General features: G+C 44.3%; 1 protein-coding gene across 1 annotated transcript; it reads left to right on the top strand.

The window, feature by feature from the left end:
• The first annotated feature begins 1,894 nt into the window (after positions 1 to 1,894).
• LOC124384950 (glycogen debranching enzyme-like) lies at positions 1,895 to 13,218 on the top strand. Its single transcript, XM_046847973.1, has 33 exons — positions 1,895 to 2,104; positions 2,488 to 2,698; positions 2,777 to 2,946; positions 3,014 to 3,217; positions 4,440 to 4,621; positions 4,728 to 4,843; positions 4,926 to 5,054; positions 5,188 to 5,290; positions 5,371 to 5,468; positions 5,540 to 5,679; positions 5,968 to 6,155; positions 6,350 to 6,473; positions 6,557 to 6,720; positions 7,022 to 7,123; positions 7,200 to 7,355; positions 7,427 to 7,577; positions 7,661 to 7,785; positions 8,500 to 8,612; positions 8,711 to 8,845; positions 8,962 to 9,092; positions 9,169 to 9,305; positions 9,399 to 9,532; positions 10,093 to 10,268; positions 10,358 to 10,460; positions 10,542 to 10,767; positions 10,852 to 10,963; positions 11,278 to 11,413; positions 11,497 to 11,609; positions 11,682 to 11,893; positions 12,033 to 12,130; positions 12,225 to 12,312; positions 12,403 to 12,536; positions 12,612 to 13,218. The coding sequence occupies exons 1-33, from the start codon at positions 2,053 to 2,055 to the stop codon at positions 12,745 to 12,747; spliced, it is 4,599 nt and encodes a 1,532-aa protein (XP_046703929.1). The 5' UTR covers positions 1,895 to 2,052; the 3' UTR covers positions 12,748 to 13,218.
• Positions 13,219 to 15,795: the final 2,577 nt, after the last annotated feature.

Here is a 15,795-nt window from a genome sequence, read left to right as displayed (position 1 = left end):
CTGGACTGGAAATAGTGCACTTGAAAAGATCCTCAAAAAGTGCCACGTGTTCAAATTTTGAATCGGCTGCACCTCTCACGTGCACACACACACACACACACACACGTGCAAATTCAGCGTTTGTCTGTTTGTTTTGTTTTGTTTTTTCAATCTCCATGATCAAACCTATGTGAGGGACTGTACATGTCCTGGAAGGGTGTGTGTGTGTGTGTGTGTGTGTGTGTGTGTGTGTGTGTGTGTGTGTGTGTGTTATAATTTACGGAGATCATGAGAGATAACGACGTGTGCGTTTATTTCCTTTTTCGCGTATTTTCATTACGATGAAGCAGAAGGCTGAAACAGAACAAACACTCCACAAGCTGAAAACGAATCCGCACAGGGGGCGGAGCTTGATCGGCGAGGGGGCGTGGTTTTGCGCCCCCCCCCAGGACACGCTTTTCCTGCTGAGTGACCGAAGGGGACGTCCTTCTAACGAAAGTGTTTGAAAGACTACGAATGTAAATATATAAATATATAAAAAGAAATTTATTTCCTGTAGAAAACGATGGAAAAGAAACTCGACGCATCCCCTGATTACGGAGAGCTTATTTTTTTTAGTAAATTATTTCGAACTGATGAACAAGATGGAGAGATGAAGCAGGAGAGAGAGAGAGAGAAAGAGATGTGAAATGGACCTGAAGGAACCTGCTGAGACACGAGCAATCACACCCCCACACTCCTTCCTCTCATCCTCCTCGTGTTTATTTATCGGTGTTCTGTAGATGGAGGGAAAACGCGCACCGTCTTCCACCGTCACGTGACTTGCGTTCGTGTCGATGTACAGTATTCGTGTTCGATACCGTATTTTCCGGACCGTGAAAGAAATTCTGCACCAAATAAAATTCATTATCCGGAGTTTTCTTCAGGATTTTTTTTTTTTTCTTTCTTTCCAGAAAAAAGTATAAAAATCTATATTGTATTTTTTTCCCCTGATCAGATGGACCTCGTGTGTTTTAATGTTCTTGAAGAGCTTACGTGTGTGTGTGTGTGTGTGTGTGTGTGTGTGTGAGACTTCTCTCCCACACACACACACACACACACACACACACACACACACACACACTCATCTCTCTATGTATAAAGATACTGATTGATCTGTATATACATTTGCATTGCTCTTTTTCTTTTTTTTTTTCTCGCACACACTCGGAAACCAAAAGCAGGAGCTTCACTCATCAGTTCGCTCAATCGTTCCAGCGCACGAGGAGCTCGTTATACAAAAACCATAGAAAAGATGACACTTGTTCTGATACACCACATGTATAGACACACAAACGATATCAGTATTGTCTTCTGCAAGGTTTCTTTCTTTCTTTCTTTTTCTTTCTGTCCGTTTCTTTTTTTTTTGTTTTTTTTTTTGAGTAATTGTATAAAGGTGAAGAATCGAATAGGAACTGAACCTAGATGCAAAACAATAAAACGATCATATCTCTTACGCGGTGTGGGGTCACGTCTCGTTTTTATCCCTCTAGTACACGGTGTCGAACAAAGGTTCCTGCTTCGGCGCTGGGATTTAAACTCATGACCACCTGATCAGAAGATTCCCACGGCTCCATGAAAACAGAGTCGCTTCAATGAAGCATGGAATCAGATCGTGCAGTCAAACGTTTTCGGACACCCGGTTGTTGCGCTTGAACGCCGGAGGACGTCTCAGGATGGAATCAGTTCAACCACGGGACTCGAACCTGTTCCAGCATGAACAAGAAAAATGAGATCTTGACCCAAATCTCCAGAAATCTAGTGGAAATATAATATAATTGTTTGGACATATTACACATTGTACCCCCTCGTCTCTCTGATTGTCCCCCCCAGGTCTTTAATTTCATTGTGATAAACCACAGAACGTCCACCTGTCCGGGTCTCTCTGTTACGTGAAGCATTCGGAGGCCACGTGTAAATGCGAACGCACCCACGTCCCCTCTTTATCACGGCGTTAACAGCCGCATAGTTCGGTGTAAAGGGCATCCTAAAAAAAGAACTAAATCCTCGACCGTGGACAGACCGGTGCAGCTCATGCTCAATGACATGGAGAGACGAGAGAAGACTCTGTTTCGCCTGGAACAAGGTACAAGTACTTATATATTTATTGCACTTCTGAGAAGATCTGCTCACTAACGCATATACTGAGTAATCAGGAGTGGCATGAAATGCAAGCCTGAGGGTTTGGAATCAGCATGTCTCTGGAGGACCAGAATATCACCTCGTGTAGATACAGATTTAGGTTTTAATTCTGTTCTGTGGGGGTGGTGGAGGGGTTCTAGCATAGTTAAAAATATAAATATTATAGATATAAATCCCCAACTAGTAGTTTTTAGTCCAGAATCATGGAAACTCATTGAGTTTACAGTACATTTGCTCGAGTAGAATTACCCTGGCTAGTGATCATAGGGGGATCAAGGGGGATCGGAATATTGCTGGATTATTAAATCGAATCCACTTTGCTTTAAGGCTTCGAGCTCCAGTTCCGACTGGGTCCGACTTTGCAGGGGAAGAATGTGCATGTCCACACCAATTACCCTGCGCCAGGACAAAAATTCGACCGGTGTACGTTTCGTGTCCTCGACTGGATCAGCCCCAGTGGGAAGCAGGATGACTCGGGGAAGTACTGCAAGCTGGACCTTGAGATCGCTGGATCTTACCAGTATTACTTCGGATGTGGGTGGGTGTCTGAACGTCTTCCATTCCTTTGGATGTATATGTAAATAAACACTACAGTTAGTTATGGTTTTGCTGTTAGGAATGAGGAGAAAACTGGAGGGGGGTATTTCGTGGTGGATCCCGTGCTACGAGTTGGCCCCGAAAGAAAGGCGCTCCCCTTGGATAGCATCACCTCTCAGACGTACCTGTCTAAGTGCCTCGGGCCACTGGATGAATGGCTAGACCGGCTCAGAGTGGCCAAGGAAACAGGTAAGGGTAACTAGCGTGTTTTTGGAACATGTGCAGAAATGCAACAAATCTGTTCTTCTCATTCCAGGTTACAATATGATCCACTTGACCCCGTTGCAGACATTAGGCGCGTCACGTTCCTGCTATTCGATTGCTGACCAGCTGGAGCTGAACCCAGATTTCTCTCCTCCGGGAAAGAATTACACATGGTCCGATGTGGGGAACTTGACCGAGAAGATCAGGAACGAGTGGGACATGGTTTGCATCACAGATGTCGTGTATAACCATACAGGTACAGAAGTGTACGGCTGGCTCACGGCTCTGGAAAACGTTGTAATGTTTGCATGATGTGTGATAGAACTTAAGGGGAGTCCATTTGATGCTGAGATTTTGTCCTTGTTGATGATCAGTTCAAAACGAATGAATGAAGTGGACAAAGCAAAAGTGTAACATGGGTAGAAGGTGGTTCAATAATGCCAACCATTGGCACAGTGCTAAAAGTCCTTTAAGAAGGTCCTCTCTTTAGCCTAAGGTTCTGGAAACGAATAGTTTACTACTCTCCCCTCACTCCATGGTCGAAAATGTTTTTCATGAGGAACAAAACCCCTGACCTTTCCAGCTACTGGTTAGAGGGTGAACTCCGGGGTGCCAGCGGTGTTGGTTGCAGTTTCAGCTGTCCTGGTTACATCATTCTCATCCAACATTCTTAGCATTCTGAAGAGGCTCCGTTGCTGTCGATTTGTTGATATCAATTTTGGAAACTTGCCTCCTAGAGATGGAACGGGTCAAAATATTGAGGACAGACGTATTATTAAAAGGCAGCTGGAATACCGTGGTACTTGCCTACCTGACCAGCAAACAGTTAGCGCCTGACAATGTTGTGATCTTTTGACATTTCCCTGATACTCACTGGCTCTAAAAGTAGAGTCCGGCCTTATCTCTGCCATTACTGTATTTCATTCTGTCCTCTAAATGTCCTGGGAGGATTTCAACACTCTCTGTAATTCGGAGTGACATTAGGGAATACACTTTTCACCTGATCATTCTGGAATGTTTGAAGGCTTTTCATGATGTCCTGCCACTCATCTGCATGGCTTCAGTAGTTTCTAACCATGCGATAGTTAGTTGGTTCTTTGGGTATGAATGATTGATGAATAAATGAACGACTTCTTGGCCAGCTGAATTAACGTATTGGACAGCCGGTCAGGCCAAATCTGTCAAGTAGGATGGGTGCGGAATTGAGATCGCACTGTTTCTGGGAAGAAACTCACGTGTGAGGAGATTTAGCACACGTGGTAACGTACGTGGTCAGCCTAGCACCAGTTGCACAATTCCCGATCCAGACAGAATGATGTCTTTCGGCACACTGACTTATAATGGTCGGTGCTCCCTGTGACCTTGCATGCAGCCTTGTGCTGCCATCTGTTGGTGTGTTACAAAACTAGATCTATACAAATATCTTTTCTTGCTCTGCCCATTAAAGCTTCTTCTTTTTTTTTTTTTTGTTGGAGTAGCAGTAAACAGTAAATGGCTCAAACTCCATCCTGAGTGTACCTACAACCTGGCGAATTCTCCACACTTGAAGCCCGCCTGGATACTCGACCGAGCTCTTTGGCACTTCAGCTGTGACACTGCTAATGGAAAATACCGTGACCGAGGTCTACCAGCTCTGGTTGAGGACGAGGTGCAGCTCACTGTGAGTTTGGGTTGCACTATTCGGTCCTGTGACCACAGCCTACTGGGCTTGCCTTGTATAATTTGTATTATATTATACATTTGTAAAAAACACATTCTGCCTTTAGAGACTCCGCGAACTCCTGTGGCAGGAGGTTTTCCCTCGGCTGAAACTTTGGGAGTTTCTCCAGGTGAATGTCGAGAAAGCCGTGGCACAATTTGATACACTTCTACAGGCCAGTGAGTGTCTCGTATCATTTCACTTGCGAGAAAAGCAAGTCCAGTGTGTTGTTTTTTGACTTGTTCTCGTACAATAGATGGCAAAGTGGCTGGAAAAGGGACACTGAAAAGAGGGAGACAGAACAGAAACTAAAGATCATCCAGGATCTGCAGTTCGAACGCTTTGGGAACACGGTGGACATGAAGGTTGCACTTGAAATATTTGGCAAGCACACGTGAGTCCTCTGAAACTGAGTTGTGCTAGTTCCTCAAGGTCCGGTCTTAAAGAGCAATGTGATTTCAAAAAGGTCTTAGATGAACGTCTTAAGGTCACCTTGAATTATTAAAGATCTTTGTACAAATTGGCAGGAACGGCCTCGCTGCAATACAAGCCTGCTGTGATATGTTCAAGAAGAGTTTGGAGAAGCTGAATGAGGATTGCTATAAGGAAATGCTCCACCATCACGAGAAGGTCTGACCTGGTTCATTGTTTTTGAATCCATAAAAGTCCTTCCTGGTTCATTTTACATCAGGCATCCTGGTGTTTTCTAGGCTGTGAACTGCATCGTGGAGACCATGAGACACGAGCGTCTTGCAGTAAATGGTCCCAGACTTGGCTTGGTGACCAAAAAACATCCTTTGGTGCAGAGGTAAAGGTTTGTCATGCTTGATTTTTATGCAACGATGCCTAGAACAAATGACCAAATTATTTCCAATGCAGGTATTTCACCTTTCCATTCGAGGACATGCCGATGGAGAAGGAAGAATTGCTGCTTCAGAATGCAGATGATGCGTATCAAATCCAAGCTCACAATGGATGGGTGATTGCAGACGACCCTCTCAGGAACTTTGCAGAACCAGGTAGGATGCAATGTCTAGAAGCTGGTCTGGAATTGCTAGGAATCCCTAGGAATCCATAGAAACCCCTAGGAATCGTTAGGAATCACATAAAAGTTCCTAATCAGTAACCAGTTTGGCAGTAGAATTGCTAGAAACTCCTATGAATCCCTATGCATCCACAGGAATGCCCAGGAATCCATAGAAACCCATAGGAACCCCTAGGGACCCCTGAGACCTTATCACCAATGCCCAGTACAGCTGGAAAACCTGGTTTAGACCAGTGTTGCTTATTCTTTTACCTTTTGCCAGGCTCTAATGTCTACTTGAGGAGAGAACTACTCTGCTGGGACGACAGTGTAAAGCTCCGCTATGGCAGTAAACCTGAGGACTGTCCCTATTTGTGGGAGCACATGAGGAAGTACACGGAGATAATGGCCAAACACTTCTGTGGTATACGACTGGACAACTGCCATTCCACACCTCTACATGTGGCTGAGGTGTGGTCTTGTGGCTTGATATTTTTTAGCATCTAGAAAATTTTTCAAATGTGTAACTGTGTCTATCACTTGTGTAGATAAAGTATAAGTCTAAAACCAGACTAAAATGGACTGAATGATGGCCAAGGGTACCATGATGACTCACTGACTCACATTAGGAACCCATTAGGACGTACCCTCTTGTTGTGTTCTAGGCTATGTTAGCTGCTGCCAGGGCAGTCAGGCCCAATCTGTACGTGATAGCTGAGCTGTTTACGGGGAGTGACCAGCTCGACAATACCTTCGTTAACCGTCTGGGGATCACAAGTCTCATCAGAGGTACTGTGAAAGTCAATTGTAAGCCATAGCTGGCCATCATGCTATACATTTAACCCCTTGAAATTGACTGTGTTTTGCTCTAGAGGCAATGAGCGCTGAGGACAGTCATGAGGAAGGCGGGCTGGTGTACCGCTTTGGCGGGGAACCTGTTGGTTCCTTTATACAGCCCAACCTGAGGCCTTTGGTTCCAGGCATCGCACATGCTATGTTTCTTGACGTTAGCCATGACAACGAGTGTCCTGTCAAGGTTAGTAACACAAGAAGTCGAACCGGCATCAGAGTCGTGGGCAGCCAAGGCACGTGTGAAGCGAAGGCTGGCCTATGTGATCCGATCCAACAGACGAGCTCCTGTAGCCCAAACTGCTGAAGAAGTTAATGTTGTTAATGCTCACCATTGTTTTGGCAGCAAAACGGGGACAATGCAATATTAGGCAGGTGCCCATAATGTATTGCCTGATCAGTGTATCATTGAGTTGAAAAATATATCTGACTGTGGTGCTGTTTGTAGTGTTGGATAAATGTACATTTTTTTTTTTTTTTTACCAAAGGTCCGGTCTGTGTACGACTGCCTCCCTAGCGCTGCAATTGTATCTATGGCGTGTTGTGCCACAGGCAGTACTAGAGGATATGATGAGCTAGTTCCTCATCAGGTAATAAACATAGTCGACCATGACTTGCTAATCAGTATCTATTAGAGTCTCAAGTCAAGTAATTCATTTTCCTTAGATTTCAGTCATCACTGAGGAGCGTCTGTACTCCAAATGGAATGCGGATGCTCTGCCCTCATCTCCGGGCGAAGTGAACCTCCAGTCCGGCATCCTAGCAGGGAAGCTGGCACTCAACAGGCTTCACCATGAGCTGGCTGAGAAGGGATTCACACAGGTCTGCAGGACACTAAACAGTCTGGGTTTTGACATTTGGGATCTTGAATTGTGTATTTGTGTGTTTTGTAGGTCTATGTTGACCAGCTGGATGAAGACATTGTGGCTGTAACCAGGCATTGTCCAAGCACACACCAGTCTGTAGTGACTGTCTCTCGAACTGCTTTCGAAAACCCCAAAACGCACCACTACAGTGAAACAGTATCTCCCTTGTTCATACCAGGTCTGCATACCATCAAACTGAATCAAGCACGTTTGTGTTTTGGAGTTTTTAACAAATTTTTTCACACTGCTACATTTGCACAGGCCAAATAAACGAGGTGATCCTGGAGGCACGTACGGTGCAGAAAGACACTGTTGCCTACGTGAAAGACGAGAAGTGCATAAACGGCATGCCCGAGTACACAGTGGAGCTCATGGAACATCTCCAGGTAACTTGAGCTTGAGTGACCAGCAGAGCCACAGCAACACCTTGGCAGGATGCCATCAGACTGTTACATCAGTTGCAGGAACAGCATGATGTAATGGCTTCGGAATAGCGCAGAGGCTTGGGCATGCAAACAGTAGTAAATAGTGTTTATTAGAACTACAAACTGCATAAGCGCAGTGGTGGTTTAGTGGTTAAGGTTCAGGGTTACTATTTGGAAGGTCAGGGTTCAAGCGCCAGTATTGCTAAAGCTGCCTCTCTTGGGGCCCTTGAGCAAGGCACTTAACTGTGCTTCAGGGGGTAATAACTGGTAACCCAGTGGTTCTCTGCCAATCAGCACAAGATACAGTTTTTGATGTATACTTAATGGTAAACACATTTCTTGGTACAGGCAAGCTAGGCAGTTTCCTAGGGTGCAACCAGCGTGGGAGGCCAATGAGGCAATTGTAATTTTAGATGGGGTGCCAAAAAGGCCAGAAATGGCACTGACACTATACATGTTTACGTTCGCCATTCTGGTGATTTGATGGGTGGAGCTGTTGATCCAAATGCCAACCAAATGTACCCCAATCAAAGTAAAGCGTTGTTAAGCTCTACTCAATTTCCTGAAAAGCTGCATTAAGTACTTTTGGGGCAAATCCAAACCACTGTCTTAGAACAATAAATCTAAAAACATAGTGCTGAATGGCTTTACATCGTACTGATTTTGTCTTGGCAGCTGAAAGACAGCCGAGTGGTGAAACTAGGAGATACTACAACAAATAATGGCAATGAGTTTGTCCAGGAGATCGTGTTTAAACGTCTGACTCCAGGCAGCGTGATTGCGTTCAGGTGAACAATGTTGCACCATACGTCTGCACTTTGCTTATATTTAAATATGAACTAAGGATTCACGTTCATTAATTGAACCCGTGTTCAACCTTGTACAGGGTGAGTCTGGACCCAAAATCTCAGGACTTGCTGGGCTTCCTGCGTACTCAACTCTATCAGTTTAATCGCCTGTACAAATTAGGCAGTCTGACTGACTCAGATGTTCCTGACATTCTCAAAGTCCCCCTGGAACTGTAAGCATTCGTGATGGTTTTTCAGGAACCTGTATTTACTTGGTATGTGTGTAAATATGTTTGCACTAAGCAGTGATTATTGTTGCAATGAATCTAATGTCATCTCCACGTCAAAGCCTGATCTCCAAGCTGTCCCTGGCTGAGCTGAATGTGTTGCTGTTTCGCTGCAATGCTGAGGAACAGGAAGACGGTGGAGGATGCTACACTATCCCATCCTGGATGTCCCTAAAATATGCAGGACTTCAAGGTACTTCAAGTACTCACCTACTGTATAACTTCCTTGTTTATTAATTAAACTACTACTAATTCTTTTTTCGGGACAGGGTTCATGTCAGTGCTTTCTGACATTCGACCAAAGAACGACCTTGGCCACCCCTTTTGTGACAACCTGAGACAAGGTGACTGGATGCTTGACTACATTAGCTCTCGTCTCACTTATAAGGATGGAGCTCTAGGAGAGGTACCGTACCTATACATGTTTTTCTCCACCATTGCGTTCTACTAAAAATCCAGCGTCTATAAGAATTCTCCTTGCAATTTTTCACTCTTTTAGGTGGGGAAATGGTTCGAAGCCATATTTGCCTATCTAAAGAAAATCCCACGCTACCTCATTCCGTGTTACTTTGATGGCGTTATTGCTGGAGCGTACGCTACTGCTGTGCAGGTGGTCTTCAACAAGATGTCCCGGTTTGTCTTCTATATGATTTTCAAACTAGTTTCACTGAAAGCGTACAAAGGAAAGGAGATATTTTGAAGACACCTTCTTTATTTTCGAGGTGGTAGCAAAAAGATTCAAGACTTCAAGTAGTTTTGTAACTCACCAACAGATGGCAGCACAGTCCTGCACACACAGTCACCTGGGACAAGCTTGGAAAAAATTTTTGAATGTGATGAAGTGTAAACATGGATAAAGTAAAGTATTTTCTTGTAAACACGGCTAGTCTCAAAACTTTGATACCACCTCGTATTGGCCTGTACTTCAGGCTTTTACCTTACCACGGTGGGTTTGAGCATTTTTGTATGTAAACAATGTAGTATGCATCAATCACCCATCCATGACCAGAACCTGCTCCACCTTCCAGCACACCAATAAGCCAATTTTTTAACATACTCATCCATCAACCACATGCACACCCACCAACACATCAGTACCCCCACAAATCTGGTCACTCCTCCAGCTCCATCAACCCATACCGTACAACAAAATCTAAGGTGAAGCTTTAGGATGTGTCTTATTAAAATTACAGCTTTGTGAGGGTTGGATCGACCCTGGTGAAGCAGTTGGCACTGGGCTCAGTTCAGATGTGTGGTGTGGGCCCTGTGCCTGCTCTACCTGCCCTCTCTCCTGCCCTGCAAGACATCCCACAACGCCTCAACACCATCACCAAGCAGAACGAGCAGTGCTGCGTGTCACTGGCTGCAGGTATCCTGGCTTGAGCTTGAAGTTCTATGGAGGCGTATTATTCATTCTGTAGAATAAACGTTTCTGAATTTTTGTTCTCCTTTTTCCAGGCTTGCCTCATTTCTCTTCCGGAATTTTCCGCTGCTGGGGCCGGGATACCTTCATATCCTTGCGTGGCCTCATGCTGGTCACGGGACGACACATAGAGGCAAGGTACATGTCAACTTTTACATCTTGGTAGATGTTCCATAATATGTTTCAGTTCTTTAATATGAACACGTACTTTCACCGCAGGAACATCATCCTGGCCTTTGCCGGTACTCTGAGACACGGCTTGATCCCTAACTTGCTTGGTGAGGGCTCAAAGGCGCGCTACAACTGCCGGGATGCCGTGTGGTGGTGGCTGAAGTGCATCCAGGACTATTGCGCTTTAGTCCCTCGTGGCCTGGACATCTTGTCTTGCCCTGTGTCACGCATGTACCCTACTGACGAGTCTGAACCCCAGCCTTCGGGCACCGTGGTAAGTCCAAAAGAATGTGTGTGAAGTTTACATATTTTTTACAAACATTATTTATCATTTTTATTATACCTTTTACTTTCCCAGGACCAGCCTCTGTATGAGGTCATCCAGGAGACAATGCAGCGCCACATGCAAGGCATCGAATTCAGGGAGAGGAACGCCGGGCCTCAGATCGACTGCTACATGAGGGACGAAGGTTAGCCAAGTCCTTAAAATGATTTAAATGACCTTGTAAGGAACACGACTCTGGGAGCATGCAGTAGACTATTTTCTTGTGACTGAAAATTCCAAGATGTTTCTAATCAGGTGTCCCAATACTTTTGTCAGTATAGTGTATGTTGTAATACCTGTACACTTGTTTGAGAGAGGAATGTTGTCCCATATGTGTCAGATACAGGTTTTTTGCTGCTGAACAGTTCTGGGTTTTCTTTGTTGCGTTTTCCATCTCACGATGCGCCGAATGTTGTCAAATGGTGAACGCTAGAGGTTTTCTCCTTTACAAATTTCCAGGATTCAATGTTAGTGCAAAGGTTGACCCAGAAACTGGCTTTGTATACGGAGGAAATCGATTCAACTGTGGGACCTGGATGGACAAAATGGGAGAAAGCGACAAAGCTGGGAATCGTGGGATACCGGCAACACCCAGGTACTGTAGCTGTGCATCAAGTCTACAAAATGATCATTAAGTACATTGAAACCAAGTGATCCGGGTTTCTTTTTAAAATCCAGAGATGGTGCTGCAGTTGAGATCGTGGGTCTTTGCAAGTCCACCGTGGGCTGGTTGACGCTTTTAAATCAAAGCGGACACTTCCCGTACTCTTCTGTCAGTGTCCAGAAAGACGGTATGTCTTCTCTAATACTGTATCCTGAACCATTTGCCTGCGCATAAATCATTGACAACAGTTTTTTTTCAGGGGAAACGCACACTGTTTCGTACGAGGAGTGGAACTGCAGGATCCAGGATAGTTTTGAGGAGATGTTCTATGTGTCACCTGATCCAGAGGAAAAACAGGAGGAACATCCAGAGCTAGTGCATAAAAGAGGCATTTACAAAGATACCTACGGTGCCTCCAGTCCCTGGTGTGATTATCAGCTCCGGCCCAATTTCACCATCGCCATGGTGGTGGTAAGAACGTACACTGGGGTCACCATTAAGACCTGTTTAGTTCATTAGTTACATAAGGAATAACATAGTTAGGGTGCTGGCATAGGCATAGGCACAGTAACTGTTACCACCCTGTTCCAGCTGAGTTTCTGTGTTTCAGGCTCCTGAGCTGTTTACACTGAATCGAGCATGGGCAGCTTTGGAGATTGCTCAGACGAAACTGCTTGGACCACTGGGAATGAAGACTTTAGACCCGGAGTGAGTGCCATTAACATCTGTAGCATAAAATTAGTTAATAAGGCCAGGTTAAGAGCATGGAACAGCTTCGTTGAATCTCTTCACCCCCTCACAGTGACCTGGTTTACTGCGGCATCTATGACAACACCCTGGACACCAACGACTACAACGTCGCGAAAGGCTTCAATTACCACCAAGGACCTGTATGTCTCCGACCAACGCCTTCAACAGGTAGAAATAATTGACACTAAAAGTATTTATTGTCCCTGTGTTTTTTTTCCCCTCTTTTCCAGGAGTGGCTTTGGTTGGTCAGTTACTTCCTCCGAGCCAAACTACATTTTGCAAAGCAGATGGGTCGGGAAGTTCACAACCAGACTGTGACTTTGGTTCGAAACGTTCTCTCCAGGCATAACGTCCACTTGGAAAGGTACCCCCAGAGCTCTGAAGCGTTATCTCGGAAAAGCTAAACGTTATTCATACGGTGTATTTTTGCGTTTTCTAGATCTCCCTGGAAAGGTTTACCCGAGCTGACCAATAAGAACGGAGAGCGCTGTCGTTTCAGTTGCGAAACCCAAGCCTGGTCCGTTGGTACGGTTCTGGAAGTCCTGTATGACCTTTGCAATCCTGAAGACCTGTAGATTGTTGCAGGATTTGTGTCAAACTGCATTTGATCGGTACATACATCTAAACAGCTGGTGAACGAAGACGTGTTGCCAAGGTTTGCTTTAAAGAATAATCTCTTTGGGATGAGAAACCTTCTACTTCTTCTTCTTCTTCTTCATCTTTCGGTTGCTCCCACTAGGGGTCGCCACAGCGGACAGCATCCGTCTCCAAGACCTTTTTTGCATGAGAAATATCTACCTGAAATCTTTTTGGGTGTGTGTAAACAGGATGGATTTTCTTGTGAATTCAGTTCAGTACCGCGCATGTAACTCCGCCCCCTTTTTTGCGTAACCCTCGTGTAATGCTCTGGATATACAGTATATGTAATGGAGTTCAGTCGATATGTTTGAGTATAAATATGAAATGATAGACTTTTGCAAAGAATTTCATTGCTGTTTTATTTTATATATGTGGTTTGTGGTGGAATTAAACATTTTAGTAATTTTTTTGGTATTTGTTTTTGCTTTTTTTGACACGCATTTGAAAAATGCACTGTGAATTATATTGCCTTCTTTCAGGACTATGGACAGAGACTTCATTTTCAAGTAGCTGCTGCATCAGTGTAATTATAACAGACCATCAATTACAAAGCTTCACTCCTATTCATTTATTTCCTCATTAAAATTATCAACCTGCATTCCCAATCCCTCGCCTACAAGTTTGCTTAAACAGATAACTCCAGAGGGAATTGAACCTGTTTTAAAATAATAAACTCTTCCATTAGCACTGGTTTTGTACCTAAATCCTTCAAACTGCAGTTATTTACCCCCTAATTAAGAAACCTGACCTTCACCCTGTCAGCTGTCCAACTACAGACCAATATCAAATCTCCTCTTTATCTCCAAGATTCTAGAAAAGGTTGTAGCACAGCAGTTCTGCTCACATTTACTGAGTAAGAACATTTATGAAATGTATCAGTCAGGATTTCGGCCTCATCATAGCACAGAGACGGCGCTAGTTAAGGTGGTAAATGACTGTTATTGGTCTCTGATCAGGGTTTTGTCTCTTTACTTGTTTTGCTCGACCTCAGTGCAGCTTTTCACACCATTGATCATCATCTCCTGCTTGCTGGACTGGAGAACGTTGTTGGAATAAAGAGAACAGCTCTCTCCTGGCTCAGGTCTTATCTGACTGATCGCTATCAGTTTGTTGATGTAAATGGTGAGTTTTCCACACTCTCTGAGGTAAAGTTTGGTGTTCCGCAAGGATCTGTCTTAGGCCCACTGCTTTTCTTCAGGTACTTGTTGGCTTTTGCATGAGGTCTGCATGAACTTACCCACCAGGTTCAACGTTTAATACCAATAAATAATGATTGACAGACCACCTTCCTCGAGAAACCTAAGTATCCCTCATATCATTTTTTGGTTTATCGACCCTGCCAAAGATAAGTCACGTATCTCTTCGTTGGCCCTGGTGAAATGCATATACTGTTTAAGGCTGCAGATAAGGAAGCCTACAGAATTACATACTATCAGTCCTGGATATCAGTCTTGGAGAGAATCGGTCACCTAAAAAGATGTACTGTGGACGTTAATGGGGGAAAGTATCCGGGTGTCTAAAGAGCAAAAAATGAAATTCTAGTGCATGTTCTACGATTTCCTTTACGATGTCCCTCTTCATGCTTATCGTAGCCTTGAGCATTATCTATACAGTTTTCAGTGTGCCCTTGCAGCAGTGGTGGACGAAGTCCACAAACCATGTCTTTGAGTTAAAGTAGAGATAAACTAAGTGCTTTCTTGAGACTTGAGTAAAAGTATTTATTTGTTATGGCTCTAAAGTTCCTATCATTTTTGTCACGTCTCTTTGCTTAATCTCAGGGTTCTTCTAGAGAGAAGAAGCACATATGGGTGGTAAAGTCAGGTGTCCCGATACGTCATATAAATATTGGATGGATTGGATCAGGAGCCCGGGAAATGAAAGAGGTATGATTGTTATTTGTTGCTTTTAATTGAACGGCCTGAGCTTTGACCTCAATCCAATGGAACACCTTTGCGATGAATTGGAACGCCACCCCAGGCCTCATCACATCGCCTCACCTACCTTTGATGTAAACTCTAAAATCTAGTGGAACATCTTCCCAGAAGAGTGCATTTTCTTAGCAATTTGGTCAGCGAAGTGGTGCTGAAAGTCAGGTGTTGGATAAGAAAAAGCACAGCTTTGATTCCTTAGACGTCTGAGCCACCAGTACCTTTTGGAAACATCTCCTTTTTAAGAGAAGATGAAGGAATGAACCCATATCACAAGAAGGATCATGTCGAGAACCACTTCCCGCTAAACCAGGAACCACCATCGAAACCTAGGTCCTAAAGAAGTACACTGCATTCGAAAGCCATCTCCTTGGACCCTGATCATGAGAAGGCCGTTCCCTGGGTTTCTTATCCAAGCCTGAGCCTCAGCATTACAAGGTTAAAGCTTGGACAGGAAGCAGATTGGTGTTTTTTACCCCCAGGGCAGCCGTTTGGAGACAAATGTTACAGCTGTCGGTTCTCATGATGGTGCTCAGGATGAATGAGCGTGGCTGGGTTTAGGAAGTGCAGCGGTTTAAGGGCATCGTGGAAAAGCTTATTTTATCTGGCAGAAAGTCAAGATTCCTCCTACAATCCAATCAACGTGGTTCTGTTTCCTCTGGATATCCTCTGAACTCTCTAGACAGAACTGCAGAACATTTGGTACCAACAGTACAGTCACGTGTAAGATCACGTGTCTCCGCCCGTTCTATTATACGAACATGTTATTTGCATGCTTGTAGGCTGCCATATATTTAAAAAAATCCCCCTTGTCGAACTCTATGTTTATGTCTATGAATTCATGGATTTAGGAGGGTTGCCATGTTGCTGGATTCGCTGCCATATATTCCTATACAGTATTTCCTACTACGATATTTGGACAAAAGTTTGTGGACACCTGCCCATGTTTTTTTTTTAAGCCTCCCATTCCATATGAACTCCGTATTTCGCTCTTGTAATAAGCTCCACTCTTCTGGGAAGATGTTCTACCAGTTTTAGGAATAGGGTTTAAAGCCC

Source organism: Silurus meridionalis, chromosome 4 (assembly GCF_014805685.1).
Source record: "Silurus meridionalis isolate SWU-2019-XX chromosome 4, ASM1480568v1, whole genome shotgun sequence".
Taxonomy (NCBI): Eukaryota; Metazoa; Chordata; class Actinopteri; order Siluriformes; family Siluridae; genus Silurus; species Silurus meridionalis.
Note: the sequence above shows the minus strand (reverse complement) of the source record. Positions and strands in the feature narration are given on the sequence as shown.